The sequence below is a fragment of the Pelodiscus sinensis genome, chromosome 12 (assembly GCF_049634645.1).
Source record: "Pelodiscus sinensis isolate JC-2024 chromosome 12, ASM4963464v1, whole genome shotgun sequence".
Classification (NCBI taxonomy): domain Eukaryota; kingdom Metazoa; phylum Chordata; order Testudines; family Trionychidae; genus Pelodiscus; species Pelodiscus sinensis.
Window position 1 is genome coordinate 3748324 of NC_134722.1, and position 16176 is coordinate 3764499.

Below are 16176 nucleotides of genomic sequence, written 5' to 3' on the forward strand. Positions count from 1 at the left end.
GAGGCGCGCATGCGCGGAGCCCCCCCCCCCGCACACACATCCATTGCCATGGCGGCCGCGATGTTCCGGAGCCTGCTGGTCTCCGCGGCCCAGCAGCGGCCTCCGGCCCCGGCCGGGACCCCCCGCGAGCAGCCGCCCGGCGGGCCCGGCCCGGACACGCTGGAGGCGCAGTTCAGCTGCCCCATCTGCCTGGAGGTGTATCACCGGGCGGTGTGCGTCGCGGGCTGCGGCCACACGTGAGCAGCGGGGGGGCGGCCCGCGGGCCGGGGGGATGCGGCCCGCGGGCCGGGGGGATGCGGCCCGCGGGCCATAGGGGAAGCGGGGATCTAGGGGCTTAGGGCCTGTGTGCGAGGGGTGCCCCTACGGTGTGTGTGGGGGGGTGAGTGGGGCAGATTGGGGCAAAGCCACTCAGAGCCCGTAACCTCCCCCAGGCGATGCCTCGCTCTGCACCCAGTTCCCCCCTTTCCCCTGCAGGGCACCCATGGGACACTACCGGCCCCCACGATGTACAGCAGGCTCTGTGGCTACATCCCCTCCCCCCCAGCCCTAGGGCAGCCCCCCCCCATCACCTGCCCGCACCGCGCAGCGCCCAGGCAGGGTTTCAGCTGTGCCTAAGCACTGTGAGTGGGCAGGTTTTCCTGGGCGTGTAACCAGACCCCGCTGTTCTGCCCGTCCGTGACTTTCCTAGGCACCAGATTTCCCCCAAAGGGCTGGTGTGCTTGTCTGAAATGGCAGGGTTGAGTTTTTGTCTTTGTTTGGCGTCTGCTTGGGCGTTGCGTGATTGGCAGCTTCTTGTGTTGTGGTATCACATCATCGAACAGCTGAGTCACCCAGTTCCCTAAAACTCCCTGCCGGCACACATGTTTAGTGACTGGAGTCCCCAGAGCGTGAGGCAGGTGTAAATGTCAGAACATGCACTACTTGTTTTGATTGATTTTTTTTTTTTTTTTTTTTTAACTGTGGAGCAGCCCCTGTTAGTACTGAGCGTGGTGGTGGTTGGCTTGTGTGGGATCTGCAACAGGCAAAGTGCTTTGCAGATTTCTGCCCTGAAAAGCTTACAGTCTGATTGGGCAAGAGAGGAAGGAGGGGGGATGGGAAGTGTGAGAAGGCAGCTTGGGGAGCAGTGTCCCAGGCCTATGTCAGAAGCTGGGAGTACAAGATGGGATGGATCAAATGACGATTCCCTGTTCGGTTCACTCCCACTGGGGCACCTGGCATTGGCCACTGTCAGCAGACAGGACGCTGGGCTGGATGGGCCTTTGGTCGGACCCAGTCTGGCTGTTCATGTTCAGAGCTAGCAAATGTGCTTAATGGGTTTTGTTCTGATGTAGGGCCCAAGAGAGCAGTGAGGTTTATAGGGCCTCTGGAAGGAAGCGGTGCATCTTCCGTCCCTTGATTTTTTTCCCTTCTCATTCCAACCAGAAGTAGTTTCCAGCACATCTTGAATTCTGGCAATACTGAATGAAACAGCGAAACTTACTGCTGCCTTTGACATCTGGGACATCTCCACCTCGATCTTAGGGATGTAAGCGAGCAGTAGACTACTTGCATTCCCTCCCCTCCCAATCCTTGCAGTAAGGTGGGAAGGAGCACCTTAAAAGCTGGTTCCCTACAGCACTGTCTCCGTGGTTCCACCTCCCCCTACCTCTGGTGGGGGCAGAGGAGGCTACTGCAAAGCAGTCTCTGCCTGCAACAGGCCCAGGTTTGCCCCTGTCCACGGTGGATGGGGTTGGTCATGAACACAGGCTGCTCTGACAGCAGCCCTTATCCGTTCCAGCTGCTGGACCCGGCATGAGCAAGCCCAGCTCAGTCCCGGCTTGTGCCAGGTCCAGGACCTATGCTCGCTGCGGCTCTGTAGATTAAATGTAGTAGGAGCTGGGCTGCCTGCCTGGCTGGCTCTTACTACATTTAAACTGCAGAGCTGCAGTGGGGAGTAGCTCCCGGAGGCTTCCACCCTTATCAACTAATTGTGTAGCTAATGACTTGCTTCCTAACATCCCAACTAGTCAAGTCAACTATCTGATAAGCATATGCTTTAGCGCTCATCTTCACTAGGAAGAAGTTGCAGGAGCTAAAACGTGAGCCCAAGGGACAGAGCAGGCCTCGGTGCCCACGAGGGCGGCAGCTGGAGCGTCTGCAGAGAAGCTGTGGGTTTAGTACCTTTGAGTGGCTGACCAGACTTTAACACCGGATGTGACACCCTGCCTGCCCCATGGGCTGGGCTCATGGTGAGCCTGCCTCTGTGCATAGTGCAGCACCGGAAGCTGCTGAGCTGAGCCCGGCTGGAAGGCAGGTCCGCTGGTGGCGCCCTGCTTTTCATCAGGTTATGACCGTGTGAGCTCTGCCAGCAGCAGAAGCAGGTTGTATGTGGCCACTTCCCTCCCCGTATGCTGTCGATCCAGAGAGCCTGGCAGGAAGAGCAGCTTTTGGGGACACTTGCTGCCTTCAGTGTGTGAGAGGGTCTGTCTTTGCACCAAGCTGGGGTGGGGGACACTGGGGACTGTCATGCCAATGGCAGGAAATGAAGCAAGTGGCACAAGGCGGGTGTAGGAACTAGCCCATACCACAGGGCTCTGCGTTATCATTTGCCCGTGTTAGCACCATGTTATGTCCCAGGGAGGCAAGGCCTTTGGGTGCTGTGTCAGCACACAGCGAGGAGACAGCCCCTGCCCTGCAGAGCTTAGCTAAGTAGGCCAGATGGGTCAAGGGTGCGAGGATGCAAAAGAGGGCCGATTGTGTTTCCTAATAGACAGCTGGGATATGGGGGGATGGAGCGAGCCACTTGCATGTGACGGCGCCACAATTTGTCCTGACATTTTCAAATTGAAACATTCTGGTTGTCTGGGTCAAAATGACTCTTCCTTTTTGAAATGTTTATCTAATTAGACTGGGCGGGCGAGAGAAGAAAGGTAAAATCGAAACCCGGTGTTCAGACTGATCTGAAACGGAAAAAGTTCCGAAGTGTGAGATTTTTCACTTTTCTTCCCAGTCTCAAAAAAGAGATCTTGGCACTGGAAAAAGCTCAGAAAAGAGTGGCAAAAATGAGGAGGGGTTTGGAAAGGGTGCCAAATGAAGAGAGATTAAAGAGACTGGGACTCTTCAACTTAGAAAAGAGGAGACTAAGGGGGGGGGGGATATGATTACAGGTCTGTAAAATCATGACTGGTGTGGAGAAAGTGAATAAGGAGAAATTGCTTGCTTGTTACTATAACACAAGAACTAGAGGTTGCCTCATGAAATTAATAGGTAGCAGGTTTAAAACAAATAAGAGGAAGTTTTTCTTCACACAATGCACAGTTAACCTGTGGAACTCCTTGCCAGAAGAGGCTGTGAAGGCCAAGACTTTAACAGGGTTCAAAAAGGAGCTAGATAAATACATGGAGGGTAGGCCCATTGATGGCTATTAGCCAGGATGGGTAGGAATGGTGTCCCTAGCCTCTGTTTGTTGGAGGCTGGGAATGGGTGACGGAGGGATCACTTGATGATTCCTGTTCTGTTCACTCCCTCTGGGGCACTTGGCATGGGCCACTGTGGACAGACAGGGCACTGGGCCAGATGGACCTTTGGTCTGACCCACTCTGAAATGGGGGAGGGGGGATTTCCAGCTCTCGTACATTCATGGGACCCCAGACGTTCTAGATTGAAACATCCATCCCCACACCAGGAGGGAGTGCTGGGCAGCAAGACAATGTTGGGAGACGCCGCTCTGTGTTGTTGGGGAGCTGCTGACGAACCGATTATTGACCATAAATAATTACGACGTGTGTGTAGGACCTGCTGGTCTATTTCACAGCTGTTGAGCTTATCTTGGAGGAGCAGGAGGGTGGGGGGGTTCTGCATAGAGCTCCCTGGGAACTTTCCATGCCCGCTGCAGCTCCTGGTTTATTTGTGCGGGGATCTCCGCTCACCTTGACAGATGAGTGCACTTTTCCTTTCCCTCGAGATGCCAACAGGCGGCCATCGAGCGGCTCCGCCCTGCACAAGGCACTTCACGTCGGGGGGGGGGGGGGGGGCTGGCGTGCTACCATGCCGGATTTGCCACTTTCCCTTTTTCTCTCCCCACCCCCGCGCTCGTAGCCCAGAGGTTTGTTTCCAGCCGAACAGTTTAGTTCCCAGAATTTGCTCTATGGCGCTTGAAGTTTCTGCCCTTGCAAGTGTAAGAGCTTGGAGGGGAGGGGATCTCCAGCCTCATCTCGCTGTGCCTTGGCCTCCCTTGTAGCTTTAAATGGCTGCCTTTTGAAAGTCATCGTGTGAGCATCTGCAGTGAAAGCACATTACCTGGGTGGCTGCCTCCCTGATGCTCTCCGGAGCACTGCTCGAACGCTCCCTGCCCTCCTGGGGGCCCCGGGGGAGCGCTCTCTCCCGGCCTGTGTTTTGTGCATGAACACACACGGCATGCAGTTAGCTCTTATTCGCGGGGCACTGTGCAGTGCAGCGTGGAGTCTGCAAAGGGCAGTAGGTGCCTATCTGCTTCCTGGTATGGCGCCCAAACGCCCCTTCTCACTATATGCCCACAGACACCTCCTGTTAAAGGTGGTATTCCCAGCACCCCATACCTGGTCCCAGGCCGGCTGCTCTACCAGTGGCTTGCTGCAGCTGGTTCTCCTAGTGCTTTCGGACACAGAGAGCTGTCCCTCCTCTCCAGACATTTCTAAATTGCTTAGTGGAGCACATGGCCTATGAGGAGAGGCTGAGGGATTTGGCCTTGTGTAGCCTACAGAAGAGAAGGGATGTTAAATTGTTTAATCAGCTAATCGAGAAGTCGCTGACCTTCCATCGATGACTCAATTAGTCGATAAGGGGGAAAACCCCGGGAGCCAACCCCGCTGCCGCTCTGCCTTCTGAATGTATTAAGAGCCAGCAGGCGCAGCGGTGGGAGATTGTGTGGAGCCGTCCTGGCTCGTGCTGTGTCCAAAACGCTGCACCTCCGCTTTTCAAGTATATTAAGAGCCAACTAGTTGCTTACATCCCTACAGAAGAGAAGAGTGGGGAGGAATTTGAGAGCGTCCTTTGACCACATAAAAGGGGGTTCTAAAGGGGATGGAGAGAGGCTGTTCTCAGTGGGGGCAGATGACAAAACAAGGAGCAATGGGCTCAAGTTGCTGCAGGGGAGGTCTAGGTTAGATGGTAGGAAAAACTATTTCCCTAGGCGGGCGGGGAAGCACTGGGAGGGGTTCCCTAGGAAGGGGGTGGAATCTGCATCCCTAAAGGTTTTGAAGTCCCGACTTGACAAAGCCCTGGCTGGGCTGATTGAGTTGGGTTGGTCCTGCTTTGGGCAGGGGACTGGACTCGATGCCTCCTGACGTCTCTGCCAGCCCAGGGATTCTACGCAAGACAGTCGTGTTGGAAGGCCTCACTCAGGTGTGACCCCGAGGTGCAGGTGGATTCCTAGATGGACAGTCTCATGCGCAGAGGCAGGCCGCACCCCCTGGCCTTTGTTAGCGGCCAAGTTCTCAGGCTTGGTTCAAAGCTGCAGTGTGCCAAGAATGTCACTCGCGGGCCTGCTGTCTCCTGGGTAGCTGAACACCGCTCTGGCCCCCATCACTGCTGCATGTCAGCTGCCTGTCCAGCTGTGCAGAAATAGCAGGCCGCAAGCCAGCCTCCCTATTGATGCAGGAGCTGTTTTCCTTAATGAGGGGCCAGGCCATTGAAGGGTGCCCCCACCCCAAGGGTCAATTCCGTTGACACGCCCCTAATTCCTGCAGGCTCAGGAACCTGGGTTCAAGATCTGACTTTGCCCCAAAGCTGGCATTGCTAGCTGTCTGCACCATCTCTCCGTGCGTGTGATCTGCAGCCCCCTTGAGTCTCAGGCGGGCCTGCCAGCGAGGCTGCAGCAGAAGAGCTAGCCAAAGGTAGCTGCCTGTGAGAGGCCACAGCCGCAAAACGCAGAGCCTCGTTGCACAGCCGGAACTTCTTAACCACAGCAGGCCAGAGGTGACGTGGGCTGTCTGGCTGTTGGGGAGGAAGCCTGCCTTCCAGCAGGGGAAGCAACCTTTATGCACTCTGCCTGTTGTGGTCACACTTGCAGCGGGCATGTGGAGCTCTGTGGAAGTCCCTCTCTTGGAAACCCAGCCCCCAAGCGATCCGTGCTGGGCACATCCAGATTAGGAATGTTAGCAAGTAAGCAATTGCAATAGCGGCTATTCGCTCTCCCTGCCCTGCTGCCTCTATCGGAGGCAGCGGGAGGGGCGGGGAAGAGGGGAGGCTGCTGCAAAGCAGCCTCTGCTCACGCCGGGCTGAGACTCACTGTGGGCAGAGGCTGCTGCCGCCAAGCCACCCCCATTCACCACAGCCCAGGCTGGTTGCATGCAGGGGCTGCTCCATCGTTGCTTTTGACACAGGAGTCAGGAACTGATCGCTGTATATTCTTGGAGCGTTAGTAGGGCACCGAGAGATCCTCCCTGCATTGGACCAGTCTGCTGGATCTCCAGCAGGCCTGTTTCCCTGCTCCTAGGTCTCAGGTGTTACTACATCCTCAGTGGCTACCAAAGAGCTCCTGCCGGCTACCAAAGTGGGAGGAGAAGCTGGCTCCCTTGACTTGTGTCGGGTCAATTCCTGCGTTACTGTAGTGAGGGGCCCCCAAGGAGGCGGTGGGCAGGGCGTCCTAGGAGCAGCTGTAATGTCTCTCTGCCAAGCCGCTTGACAGTTTGGTTTCCCTTCCAGATTTTGCGGGGAGTGTTTGCAGCCATGTCTCCAAGTGCCGTCTCCTCTGTGCCCGCTCTGCCGCATGCCCTTTGACCCCAAAAAGGTGGAGAAGGCTTCCAACGTGGAAAAGCAGTTGTCCTCCTACAAGGCTCCGTGCAGAGGATGCAGTAAGAAGGTAATCCATCTGAGGGGCGCAGTTGGGACTGCCCCGTATCTGGGGTGGGGGGGACAGGACAGGTCTGGGAGACACCCCTATGGCCCGTTGTACCGAGGAAGGGTTTGCCCCTGCTCAGATGAGTGTGGGTTTATGTCTGTTCCACGGGTAACGTCCTGTATCTCCAGAGATTGTGGATGGGAGCAAGTGGGATGCTCTGCCGCCAGGCATGTGAGGAACCTGGGGGCAGCGCTGCAAACAGGGTGCCCCAGTGTCATAAGAAAACTGGATTTCTGCCCCAGATGGGGAGGCAGTCAAACGGCAGCCCCCGCTCTGCTGCCTCTGCAGGGGCAGGCACTGATGCTGGGGGGGTGGCTCCCTGCATGTACTGCCCCCCCCATGCTGCTGCCTCTGTATCAGAGGCAGCAGCGCAGGCGGCGGGGGTGGGAGCTCCCTGTGTGCATTGGCTTTTGCCTGCTCTCCACGCTGCTGCCTCTGATACAGAGGCAGCAGCGTGAGTCCCACATGCAGTGCTGCTCACCGTTAGTCCTTAGGTGTAGGCCCTTTGCGTGATCCTGCGCTGCTGGTGCTTATGAACCCCCTGCATGAAGGGCCGTGAGCTCTGACAGGCTTGGCTGTTTGGTGAGAGGAAACCTCTCTCCGTCCTACCACCCTTTGGCAGTAGACTAGTGCCATCAGCAAAACAGTGGGGCCTTCCCGAGCAGCCTGGTCAGCACAGACACAGAGCGAGACACAGCTCAACTGGTCCAGCTGGCGTTGTGTCTCTTGGTTATTAGCAGATGAACAGGGAGGGCTGCTCTTCCCTCTAGAGCAGGGCTACTCAACATGCGACCTGTTTGTTTGCAGCCCCCGGCGCGGTTTGGGTTTACCATGTGATACGTGGTTTAGTAATTACGTTCTTGGACTGTTGTGAAGCCAGAACAACAAGGGAGTCAATAGAGTGGTCTTCTGTTGAGATGCGTGTTAGTAGTTACATTCCTGGCCTGTCATTGCTCGTGTAAAGTGCTGTCACATGGGTGGAAGTCTGGTAGATGTTCCATTTTATTAATATCAGCAGAACAGACTTAAATGGGGCCTGCGTGTTGTTGTCTTGTCTTAATCTTTGTATTCAGGCCCGTCAGTGTGAAAGAAGCTATTTGCATATCTATTTGCATGTCTCTGCAACCTCACTTAAGTTGCGGCCCTCGGCATGTGCTGTGAGTATCAGTGTGGCCCCCGGGGCTTCCGAAGTTGAGTAGCCCGGCTCTAGAGCTTGCAAAAGCAGTTGGATTGACAGCCCTAGAGGACGCGGCAGAGAGGAGGTCCAGCTAGGCCATCGTGCCTGGGTGTCCCTGCGACCGGTGGTAAAGTTGTTCTTTTGTGGCAGTGCCCTTGTGACGCGGACACCTGAGACCCTTTCTCTGCTGCGCTTTCGCTTCACTTGCTGCCAGGTTTCCCATAGCTGCCTGCGTGCCTTTGGGCCTTGTTGCTGTCAGGGTTGGGTTGCCTGGCATGGCAAGAGCTCTGCCAAGACTTGCTTTGGTCTTGCGAAAAGGAAATGGGCTTTGGCAGCAGGAGATGGGCTCAGCTAGACTAACTTGCCCCATTCCCACCCTTCCTCTCCTCGCTGTTGCAGGTCAGCTCGTTGTTTTGGTTGGCTGTAACGCTTTGGCCCAGCAGTTCACATTGGTGCTGGCGCCTGTCCTCGGATGCCCGTCGGAAAGTGTGTGGGGAGGCTGCTTGCTCAAATCGAGCATGGCATCTGCCTTGATTTCTTCTTTCTGCATCCCTTGCTCCTTGAAGTGCTCAAAGATTGGCCAGGCTCTCCTCTTCATCCCCCTCTGTGTGCCTTTCCAGGTGACCCTAGCGAAGATGAGATCCCATGTTTCCTCCTGCGCGAAGGTTCAAGAACAGATGGCCAACTGCCCAAAGTTTGTTCCGGTGGTCCCAACTTCGCAGCCAATTCCCAGGTATTAAAACACCAAATCAGGCTACTTCCCTGGGGACGATTTTCATTTCGTTTTCTGCAACAGTCGCTATTGAAATGGTGCCACAAGATGAACCACAGACTCTCGGGGCAAATCTGGCCTTGAATTTGAGAGGGATTTCTCAATAGGGCTTTCCAAAACCTGACCCTAACAGGAATGTCTGCGTGTTTAAAAAAAAAAAAATCCAGTGGAAAAGTTTTTCCTTGAACAGGACTCCCCTGCGTCATTCGCAGCTCTAACATTGTGCAGCATTGGTCCAGTGCATCAGAACCCAGGGAAACAGATTAGGAATCGCCTGGAAACAAAAGTAAAACTGACTTGTTTTGCCGGCTGGGGGAGATGCAGAAAGCAAACTGCATGGCTGGTAAAACAGGTGAGCTAGACTTCTGAAACGTTTTGAACTTGATTCTGTTCTCACGAACAGTGATACAAATCTGGAATCATTTCACTGAGCCCTGCGTCAGCACACGATCAAAATCTGGCCCTTTGCCTTCAGTCTAGGGTGGTGTTTAGTGGTGAGGGAGCCTGTATATTTTTTTTTAAACAAAAGAAACTTACGGTGTGTCAGATTCTCTGGAGTCCCCTGGTGTTGGCTTGTCTCTATGCAGCCTGTTCAGTTTTCACCTGGCCTCTTCCCTGTTGGTCTCTGTGTTGAATTCTGCACTGCTGTTTGTTTCTAGCAATATTCCAAACCGTTCCACTTTTGTCTGCCCGTATTGTGGAGCCCGGAACCTGGACCAGCAGGAGCTGGTGAAGCACTGCATGGAAAACCACCGCAACGACCCCAACAAAGTGGTGAGCTTTCCTCCGGCAGCCTGGCGAGAACGCAGCCCTGCAGCCTGGGCCTGGCTCTTTGCTCAGGAACGTCTTCCTGGCAAAGAACGGGAGCAGGGCGACCTCTGGGGAATTGGAAATCCGTGTCGTTTTATCAGTTCTCTGTTCAAAGCCAGCAGGTGCACACGTCCGCTTCTGGGCTTGAAATGCTATGTGCATGTCTAGCCCGTTGAATCTGTGTTAAATCCCACAGACGGGCAGCTACAGAGCCCTGCTCCAGGTGCGCTGCAGAGGGAGAACTGGGTTAAGCCTTGATTTCCATGCTGCCTCCTAACTCGCATGGTTTTGCTTTGCCGTTTGCTTTCCACTGCAATAGGTGGGGACTTCTGAGGGCCTCCTGGGCTTCCTCTGTTTCCCTAAGTGCAGTTTGCCTGTAAGCTCACAGAAGCAGCACAGCATTTTGCAGGGAACTCTCTGCACCGATTTGATCATATTTTCTGGGTCCCATTCTGGCCAGGAGCCCATCGTGTTCAGCGCTCATCAATGCTAAACAAAGGGGAGAATTTACAGGCTCTTCTGCAGCTTGCAAATGCCTCTTTTTACTTTTACACACACCACATACACACACGCAGCGTGGGACATGTGTGCCACACATCAGGTGTAGCAATCTCACAAATAGCACCTGTGAGCGGGGAGGCTTTCTCTGTGCCTCGCTCTCCAGCGTGTGCACATGGGCAGCTTTTCTCAAAGAGGGTATTTGCAGAAATGGTTTCCAACTGATAGAAATGAAAAGGGAAGTTCGCCCTGCTGCTGGGGGGGGGGGGCAGGCAGAGATCCAGGAACGGCACCACACCGCTGTTTCATGACTTCCCCTTTCCTCCCCGGTCTGTTCTAGGTGTGCCCAGTCTGCTCGGCGATGCCCTGGGGGGACCCCAGCTACAAGAGCGCCAACTTCCTGCAGCATCTTCTACACCGGCACAAGTTCTCCTACGACACCTTTGTGGTGGGTACCGCGGCCAGCCCACGTTCCAATCCTAACCCCGGCCACGTTCTAGGCCTTGCCCACGTTCCCATTGGCCACGTTCTAGGCCTTGCCCACGTTCCCATTGGCCACGTTCTAGGCCTTGCCCACGTTCCAATCCTAACCCCGGCCACGTTCTAGGCCTTGCCCACGTTCCCATTGGCCACGTTCTAGGCCTTGCCCACGTTCCCATTGGCCACGTTCTAGGCCTTGCCCACGTTCCCATTGGCCACGTTCTAGGCCTTGCCCACGTTCCCATTGGCCACGTTCTAGGCCTTGCCCACGTTCCCATTGGCCACGTTCTAGGCCTTGCCCACGTTCCCATTGGCCACGTTCTAGGCCTTGCCCACGTTCCCATTGGCCACGTTCTAGGCCTTGCCCACGTTCCAATCCTAACCCCGGCCACGTTCTAGGCCTTGCCCACGTTCCAATCCTAACCCCGGCCACGTTCTAGGCCTTGCCCACGTTCCAATCCTAACCCCGGCCACGTTCTAGGCCTTGCCCACGTTCCAATCCTAACCCCGGCCATGTTCTAGGCCTTGCCCACGTTCCCATTGGCCACGTTCTAGCCCTTGCCCACGTTCCAATCCTAACCCCGGCCACGTTCTAGGCCTTGCCCACGTTCCCATTGGCCACGTTCTAGGCCTTGCCCACGTTCCAATCCTAACCCCGGCCACGTTCTAGGCCTTGCCCACGTTCCAATCCTAACCCCGGCCACGTTCTAGGCCTTGCCCACGTTCCAATCCTAACCCCGGCCACGTTCTAGGCCTTGCCCACGTTCCAATCCTAACCCCGGCCACGTTCTAGGCCTTGCCCACGTTCCAATCCTAACCCCGGCCACGTTCTAGGCCTTGCCCACGTTCCAATCCTAACCCCGGCCACGTTCTAGGCCTTGCCCACGTTCCAATCCTAACCCCGGCCACGTTCTAGGCCTTGCCCACGTTCCCATTGGCCACGTTCTAGGCCTTGCCCACGTTCCAATCCTAACCCCGGCCACGTTCTAGGCCTTGCCCACGTTCCAATCCTAACCCCGGCCACGTTCTAGGCCTTGCCCACGTTCCAATCCTAACCCCGGCCACGTTCTAGGCCTTGCCCACGTTCCAATCCTAACCCCGGCCACGTTCTAGGCCTTGCCCACGTTCCAATCCTAACCCCGGCCACGTTCTAGGCCTTGCCCACGTTCCAATCCTAACCCCGGCCACGTTCTAGGCCTTGCCCACGTTCCAATCCTAACCCCGGCCACGTTCTAGCCCTTGCCCACGTTCCCATTGGCCACGTTCTAGGCCTTGCCCACGTTCCAATCCTAACCCCGGCCACGTTCTAGGCCTTGCCCACGTTCCAATCCTAACCCCGGCCACGTTCTAGGCCTTGCCCACGTTCCAATCCTAACCCCGGCCACGTTCTAGGCCTTGCCCACGTTCCAATCCTAACCCCGGCCACGTTCTAGGCCTTGCCCACGTTCCAATCCTAACCCCGGCCACGTTCTAGGCCTTGCCCACGTTCCAATCCTAACCCCGGCCACGTTCTAGGCCTTGCCCACGTTCCAATCCTAACCCCGGCCACGTTCTAGGCCTTGCCCACGTTCCAATCCTAACCCCGGCCACGTTCTAGCCCTTGCCCACGTTCCCATTGGCCACGTTCTAGCCTTTGGCCACATTCTAGTCCTTAATCAGCTGGTGATGGCTGGTCCATGTGAGAAGTAAGAATATCTCTCTTGTATGCAATCACTGCAGTGTTCATGCTGGGCTATTAGTTACTGGTATCTTTTTTGGGGGGGTGAGAGGGGGAGGGAGGTTTCCTTCTGTATGCCAGGTACCTGTCTCAGCCAGCGAAGGGGTCTCAAAATAACATCTGCCTCCTATGTAGACTCACATCTCTACCGAGACAAAACACATGCTGGACTGGGGAAGCAAGACTCTGCAAAAGGCTGTGGCGTTGTAGGAAGTTCCCCTCACGTGGGAAGAAGTCCTGTCTGAAGGCTGAGCTTTGTTTTTGTGGCCTGCACTTCTGGGAGACAGCTGTATGTTGCTTTTGCTGTCGTCTCCATGTCGGCCGCTTCACTATGTTATTGCAGGAACACCGAGATGCACTAGGGAGGGATCTGAGACCGCAGAGCTAGGATCTGGAAATGACTGGAAGTAGGGATGTCAAATATCGGTTAAGTGAATAGTGGATTAACCTCATGCATTCTTATTGGTCACTCGACTATTCTACCGCCGGCAGCCAGTGTGCTCCACCCCACTCCCGAGGAACCCCCTGCCACGCCGCGCTGCTGCCTCTGGATCCGAGGCAGCAGCACAGGGTGCCAGGCAGGAGCCAGTCTGCAAGGGGAGCCAGTTTAAAAACCAGCTCCCCTCATGGACCAGGTGCCTGTCACTCCGCACTGCTGCCTCTGATACAGAGGCAGCAGCGTGAGGTGGCAGCAGCCCCTGTCTGGGGGAGAGGAGAGCTGAGCTCCTGGACGCAGCGCGAACCAGAAGTGAGCCAGGCTGCCTGCCCGCCTGGTTCCTCATACACTTGAAATGCAGAGCCGCAGCGGGGGTAGGTCCAGGACCCGTCGCGAGCCAGGCTGCTGGCCAGCCTGCTAAAAAATTTCCTGGCAGGGCAGGGTGTGTAGTCTGTAGCATTAACCTCTAATCTTTTGCTAATCGGTCAGTCGGCTACATTGTCACATCCCTAATTGGATGGAAGTGAGTCCCTGCCCCAAAGAGCTTACAGGCTGAGGGACGACCTTTGGCAGGCTGTGCTCAATGAGGCCAGGCAGTGAGGTTGGGAGAGGAAGAGTATTTCTTTCCTATTGGCTTGTCCTGCTCATGTGTCCCATTGAAACACGCTGGAAAGCAAGCAAGAAACGTGACACTCAAACCCTACTAGGGTTACAAAGTTCCAGCCAAACGCGTTGTCAGGTTCGTACCAGACTCAGGCTACAGGCTGGATCTCACCTGGACGTGGCAAACTCTAGGCGAACGAGGATTTTGAGTGGGGGAAAGGCTCTATTTCGGGAGCAGGGCTGCATTTGGCAGGCTGCCTGCTAGGACGCTGCGAGTACTCCCTGTTCAAGACAGCCTGTGGAGCCAGCCTCAGAAAGATCTCCCTCGGTGGGAGGCGGCGCAGGCTGTACTGGCATCTCCCACAGCAAAGGCCCATGATGTGGCCATTAGCAAATACCTGTGTCGTGCTAACAGCTGGGGGGCTAGCTAAGCCCAGCCCTGCAGCCTTTCGGACATGCTTGTGCGCAGCAGCGTTGGAATCTGAGCTCCGGAGAGCTTTAGAAATATGGAGCGTGCATGCATGCGTGTGCGCCATGGGGTGTGCCAAAGAGCACTCTGGCAGGTCTACCTCCCTGTTAATCTGTGTGTGGGGTGGTACTTTTCCCTCAAAGGCTGCAGCCAGGCCAGCCCTGCTCCAGGGACCTTGTAGATAAACTCCTGTTTGTATCTGCCGTTATCACTTGGCAGATTAGATTCCAGCGGGACTGTTGGCTTCAGAGGACAAATATGAAGCTTTGAACTATTCGCACGTTTCATCCTTCAAAGGCCCCTCATGGTCATGTCGCTTATGTCCAAATTTGGCCATGGGGGAGAAAAATTGCGGGGTTGGCAACTTGGTAAATAACACCCTGTCCGTTGGCTGAGTCTTCCTGCTGTGAGAGCGAAGCTGAGAACTGACCAGTATAGCTCCACCATCCTGTTAAAATACAAGCACCGCCCGTAGAAAAGTCAATTCGTCTCCTCTTCTTCCCAGCCTGGCCTGTCGGAGGGGGTGGTAAATTGCACAGGGGAGGTTTTCTGGTGCGCTGGTGGCTGGTTTGACAGCGTCCGTGATCCAAAAGGAAGGTCAATGTGAAGATTCTTTCCGCTTGGCATTCTGGGGACCGTCCCAGGAGGCTTGAGCCCCCAGGCAGACGCAGCTCACCGATGCGGGGGGGAGACATCGACTCCTCTTCAGCCCCTCTGACCTGCTCCCTTTCTTGTTTTCAGGACTATAATATCGACGAAGAAGCAGCCTTGCAGGCTGCGTTGGCCCTCTCCCTCTCGGAGAACTGAAGGCGACTGCTGAGCAGCGGTGTGGATCCTTTGCACAGGTCGCCTTTCCGCTGGGCGAGGTGCCGCACTAGCTAGCCCCTCTGCATTCCCTAGCGATTAGGCAGCTCATCTCTTTCAGCCGCACCTGGTTCAATGAGGCGGCTCTTTTGTTGCACAGCGGAACGGTGAGCGAGCGTGGTCTGGTGAGGGTGACCCCTGCTGGAGGGGAAGAGGCAAAGGTGGCCTTACCAGACGGCTGGTTGTTTTCCAGTTGGGCATTTCATATCCATATACGGAGTATATATCAATCTCTATTTATTAGTAGATGCTCTTTGGCACCGTTGAGCCTCCTATTGTTGCAGTTCATGAGTACGACAAACAATGATGCATTTTCTGTAAAATACCTGAGTTTTCAATTCTTCGCATCATACTTTTTTTTTTTTTTAAAGTGTTGAGCGTTTTTTAACCTGGTCAGAGTATTTATTGAGACGCTGGCCCTCCGCCCTCCCGAGGACACGAGCGGTCTGCTACTCAGCTCTATTGCCGCTGCTCAGGGAAAGCCAGAGGCCACAAAGCACACGGGGCAAAATCTAGGAGCCAAACTGCTGCGTTGGGCTACTGGGATGACAGGCCTAAGTAAAAAGAGCCCGGTAGAAACCAGAAGGAATCCCGAACGGCCCTGGCATTCTTTCACCTTGCTCATTTTCTACTGGCTTTTGTGATACTAGAGTTCTTGCGTTTTTTCTACATTAATCGGTGTGAGACCTTTTCACGTTTTATAGAGCAAAAACAAAGCAGTTACTCTTCATATTGCAATATTTGTGTTTGACTAGGAACAATAGTATTTTTATGGAACCTTATTAAGAAAAAAAAGTATATTTTTTAAACACATGCTGTGTAGTCAAGGGTGGGGGTGGGCGGGGACAACTGCTGGGACCTGGAAGGGGGGGATGCTCTTTTCCATTAGCACCTGAGCAACAGAAGGATTGCAAAGGTTTATATTTATTTTTTGTTGAACTTTTTTTGAGTTGTTTATTTTCCTCCCCCCCTCAATAAAAAAGATGCTGATGTGTAGCCATGCGGGACCGACAGGTGACCCTGACATGGCAGTGCGGTACTTGTAGTTACTCGCCAGGAGTAACGGGAATGTGGGTCAATGAATCAAGTCTGCTTCTGAAAGCAAATAAAAACTGTGACCAAGCTACAAGCTGTGTGTGTGTGTCCAAGATGCAACCCCTGCCAGTTTTCCGCGGGGGGAGGGGTGTCCTGTTGGGGTAACGCCCCATTGGCATTATCAGGGAGCGAGCCAGGTAGCATCTCGACTTGGCGCGGTGGGTTCGTTCCTCTCGGCGGTGCGGTTAGCGTTGGGAGGCGGCTGATCTGGCCCTGGCATGGCAGGGCTCAGCTCGGTGGCGGTTAAAAGTGCAGGCAGTACGGTTGCCTCCTGCTAGTGGTGCTAAATGTGGGTCTCATAAAGCTTTTGATTAATCTGAGTTCTAATGGGTGTGACTATGGGGCCTGCAGTGTGCCCAGGGCTGTGGTCTGTAAGCTGTAGGTAGGGACTGGCTT

The 16176-nt window shown here is 55.1% G+C and overlaps 1 protein-coding gene across 2 annotated transcripts; it reads left to right on the top strand.

The window, feature by feature from the left end:
- RNF166 (ring finger protein 166) lies at window positions 1-15814 on the top strand. Of its 2 annotated transcripts, none has more exons than XM_075939886.1 (6): window positions 1-236; window positions 6664-6820; window positions 8657-8769; window positions 9468-9582; window positions 10457-10564; window positions 12449-14556. In XM_075939886.1, the coding sequence occupies exons 1-6, from the start codon at window positions 10-12 to the stop codon at window positions 12521-12523; spliced, it is 795 nt and encodes a 264-aa protein (XP_075796001.1). In that variant the 5' UTR covers window positions 1-9; the 3' UTR covers window positions 12524-14556. The 2 variants fall into 2 exon arrangements, with proteins under 2 accessions (XP_075796001.1, XP_075796002.1); XM_075939887.1 differs by lacking the exon at window positions 12449-14556 and adding an exon at window positions 14563-15814 and having other exon boundaries at window positions 6-236.
- The last annotated feature ends 362 nt before the right edge of the window (window positions 15815-16176 follow it).

Bases quoted from the DNA above. Each gene is read 5' to 3' on its own strand.
- RNF166 (XM_075939886.1), top strand. From the start codon at position 10: ATGCGCGGAGCCCCCCCCCCCGCACACACATCCATTGCCATGGCGGCC. The intron at 9,583-10,456 runs GTGAGCTTTCCT...GGTCTGTTCTAG, and splicing joins GCAACGACCCCAACAAAGTG to GTGTGCCCAGTCTGCTCGGC. The intron at 10,565-12,448 runs GTGGGTACCGCG...CCTCCTATGTAG, and splicing joins TCTCCTACGACACCTTTGTG to ACTCACATCTCTACCGAGAC.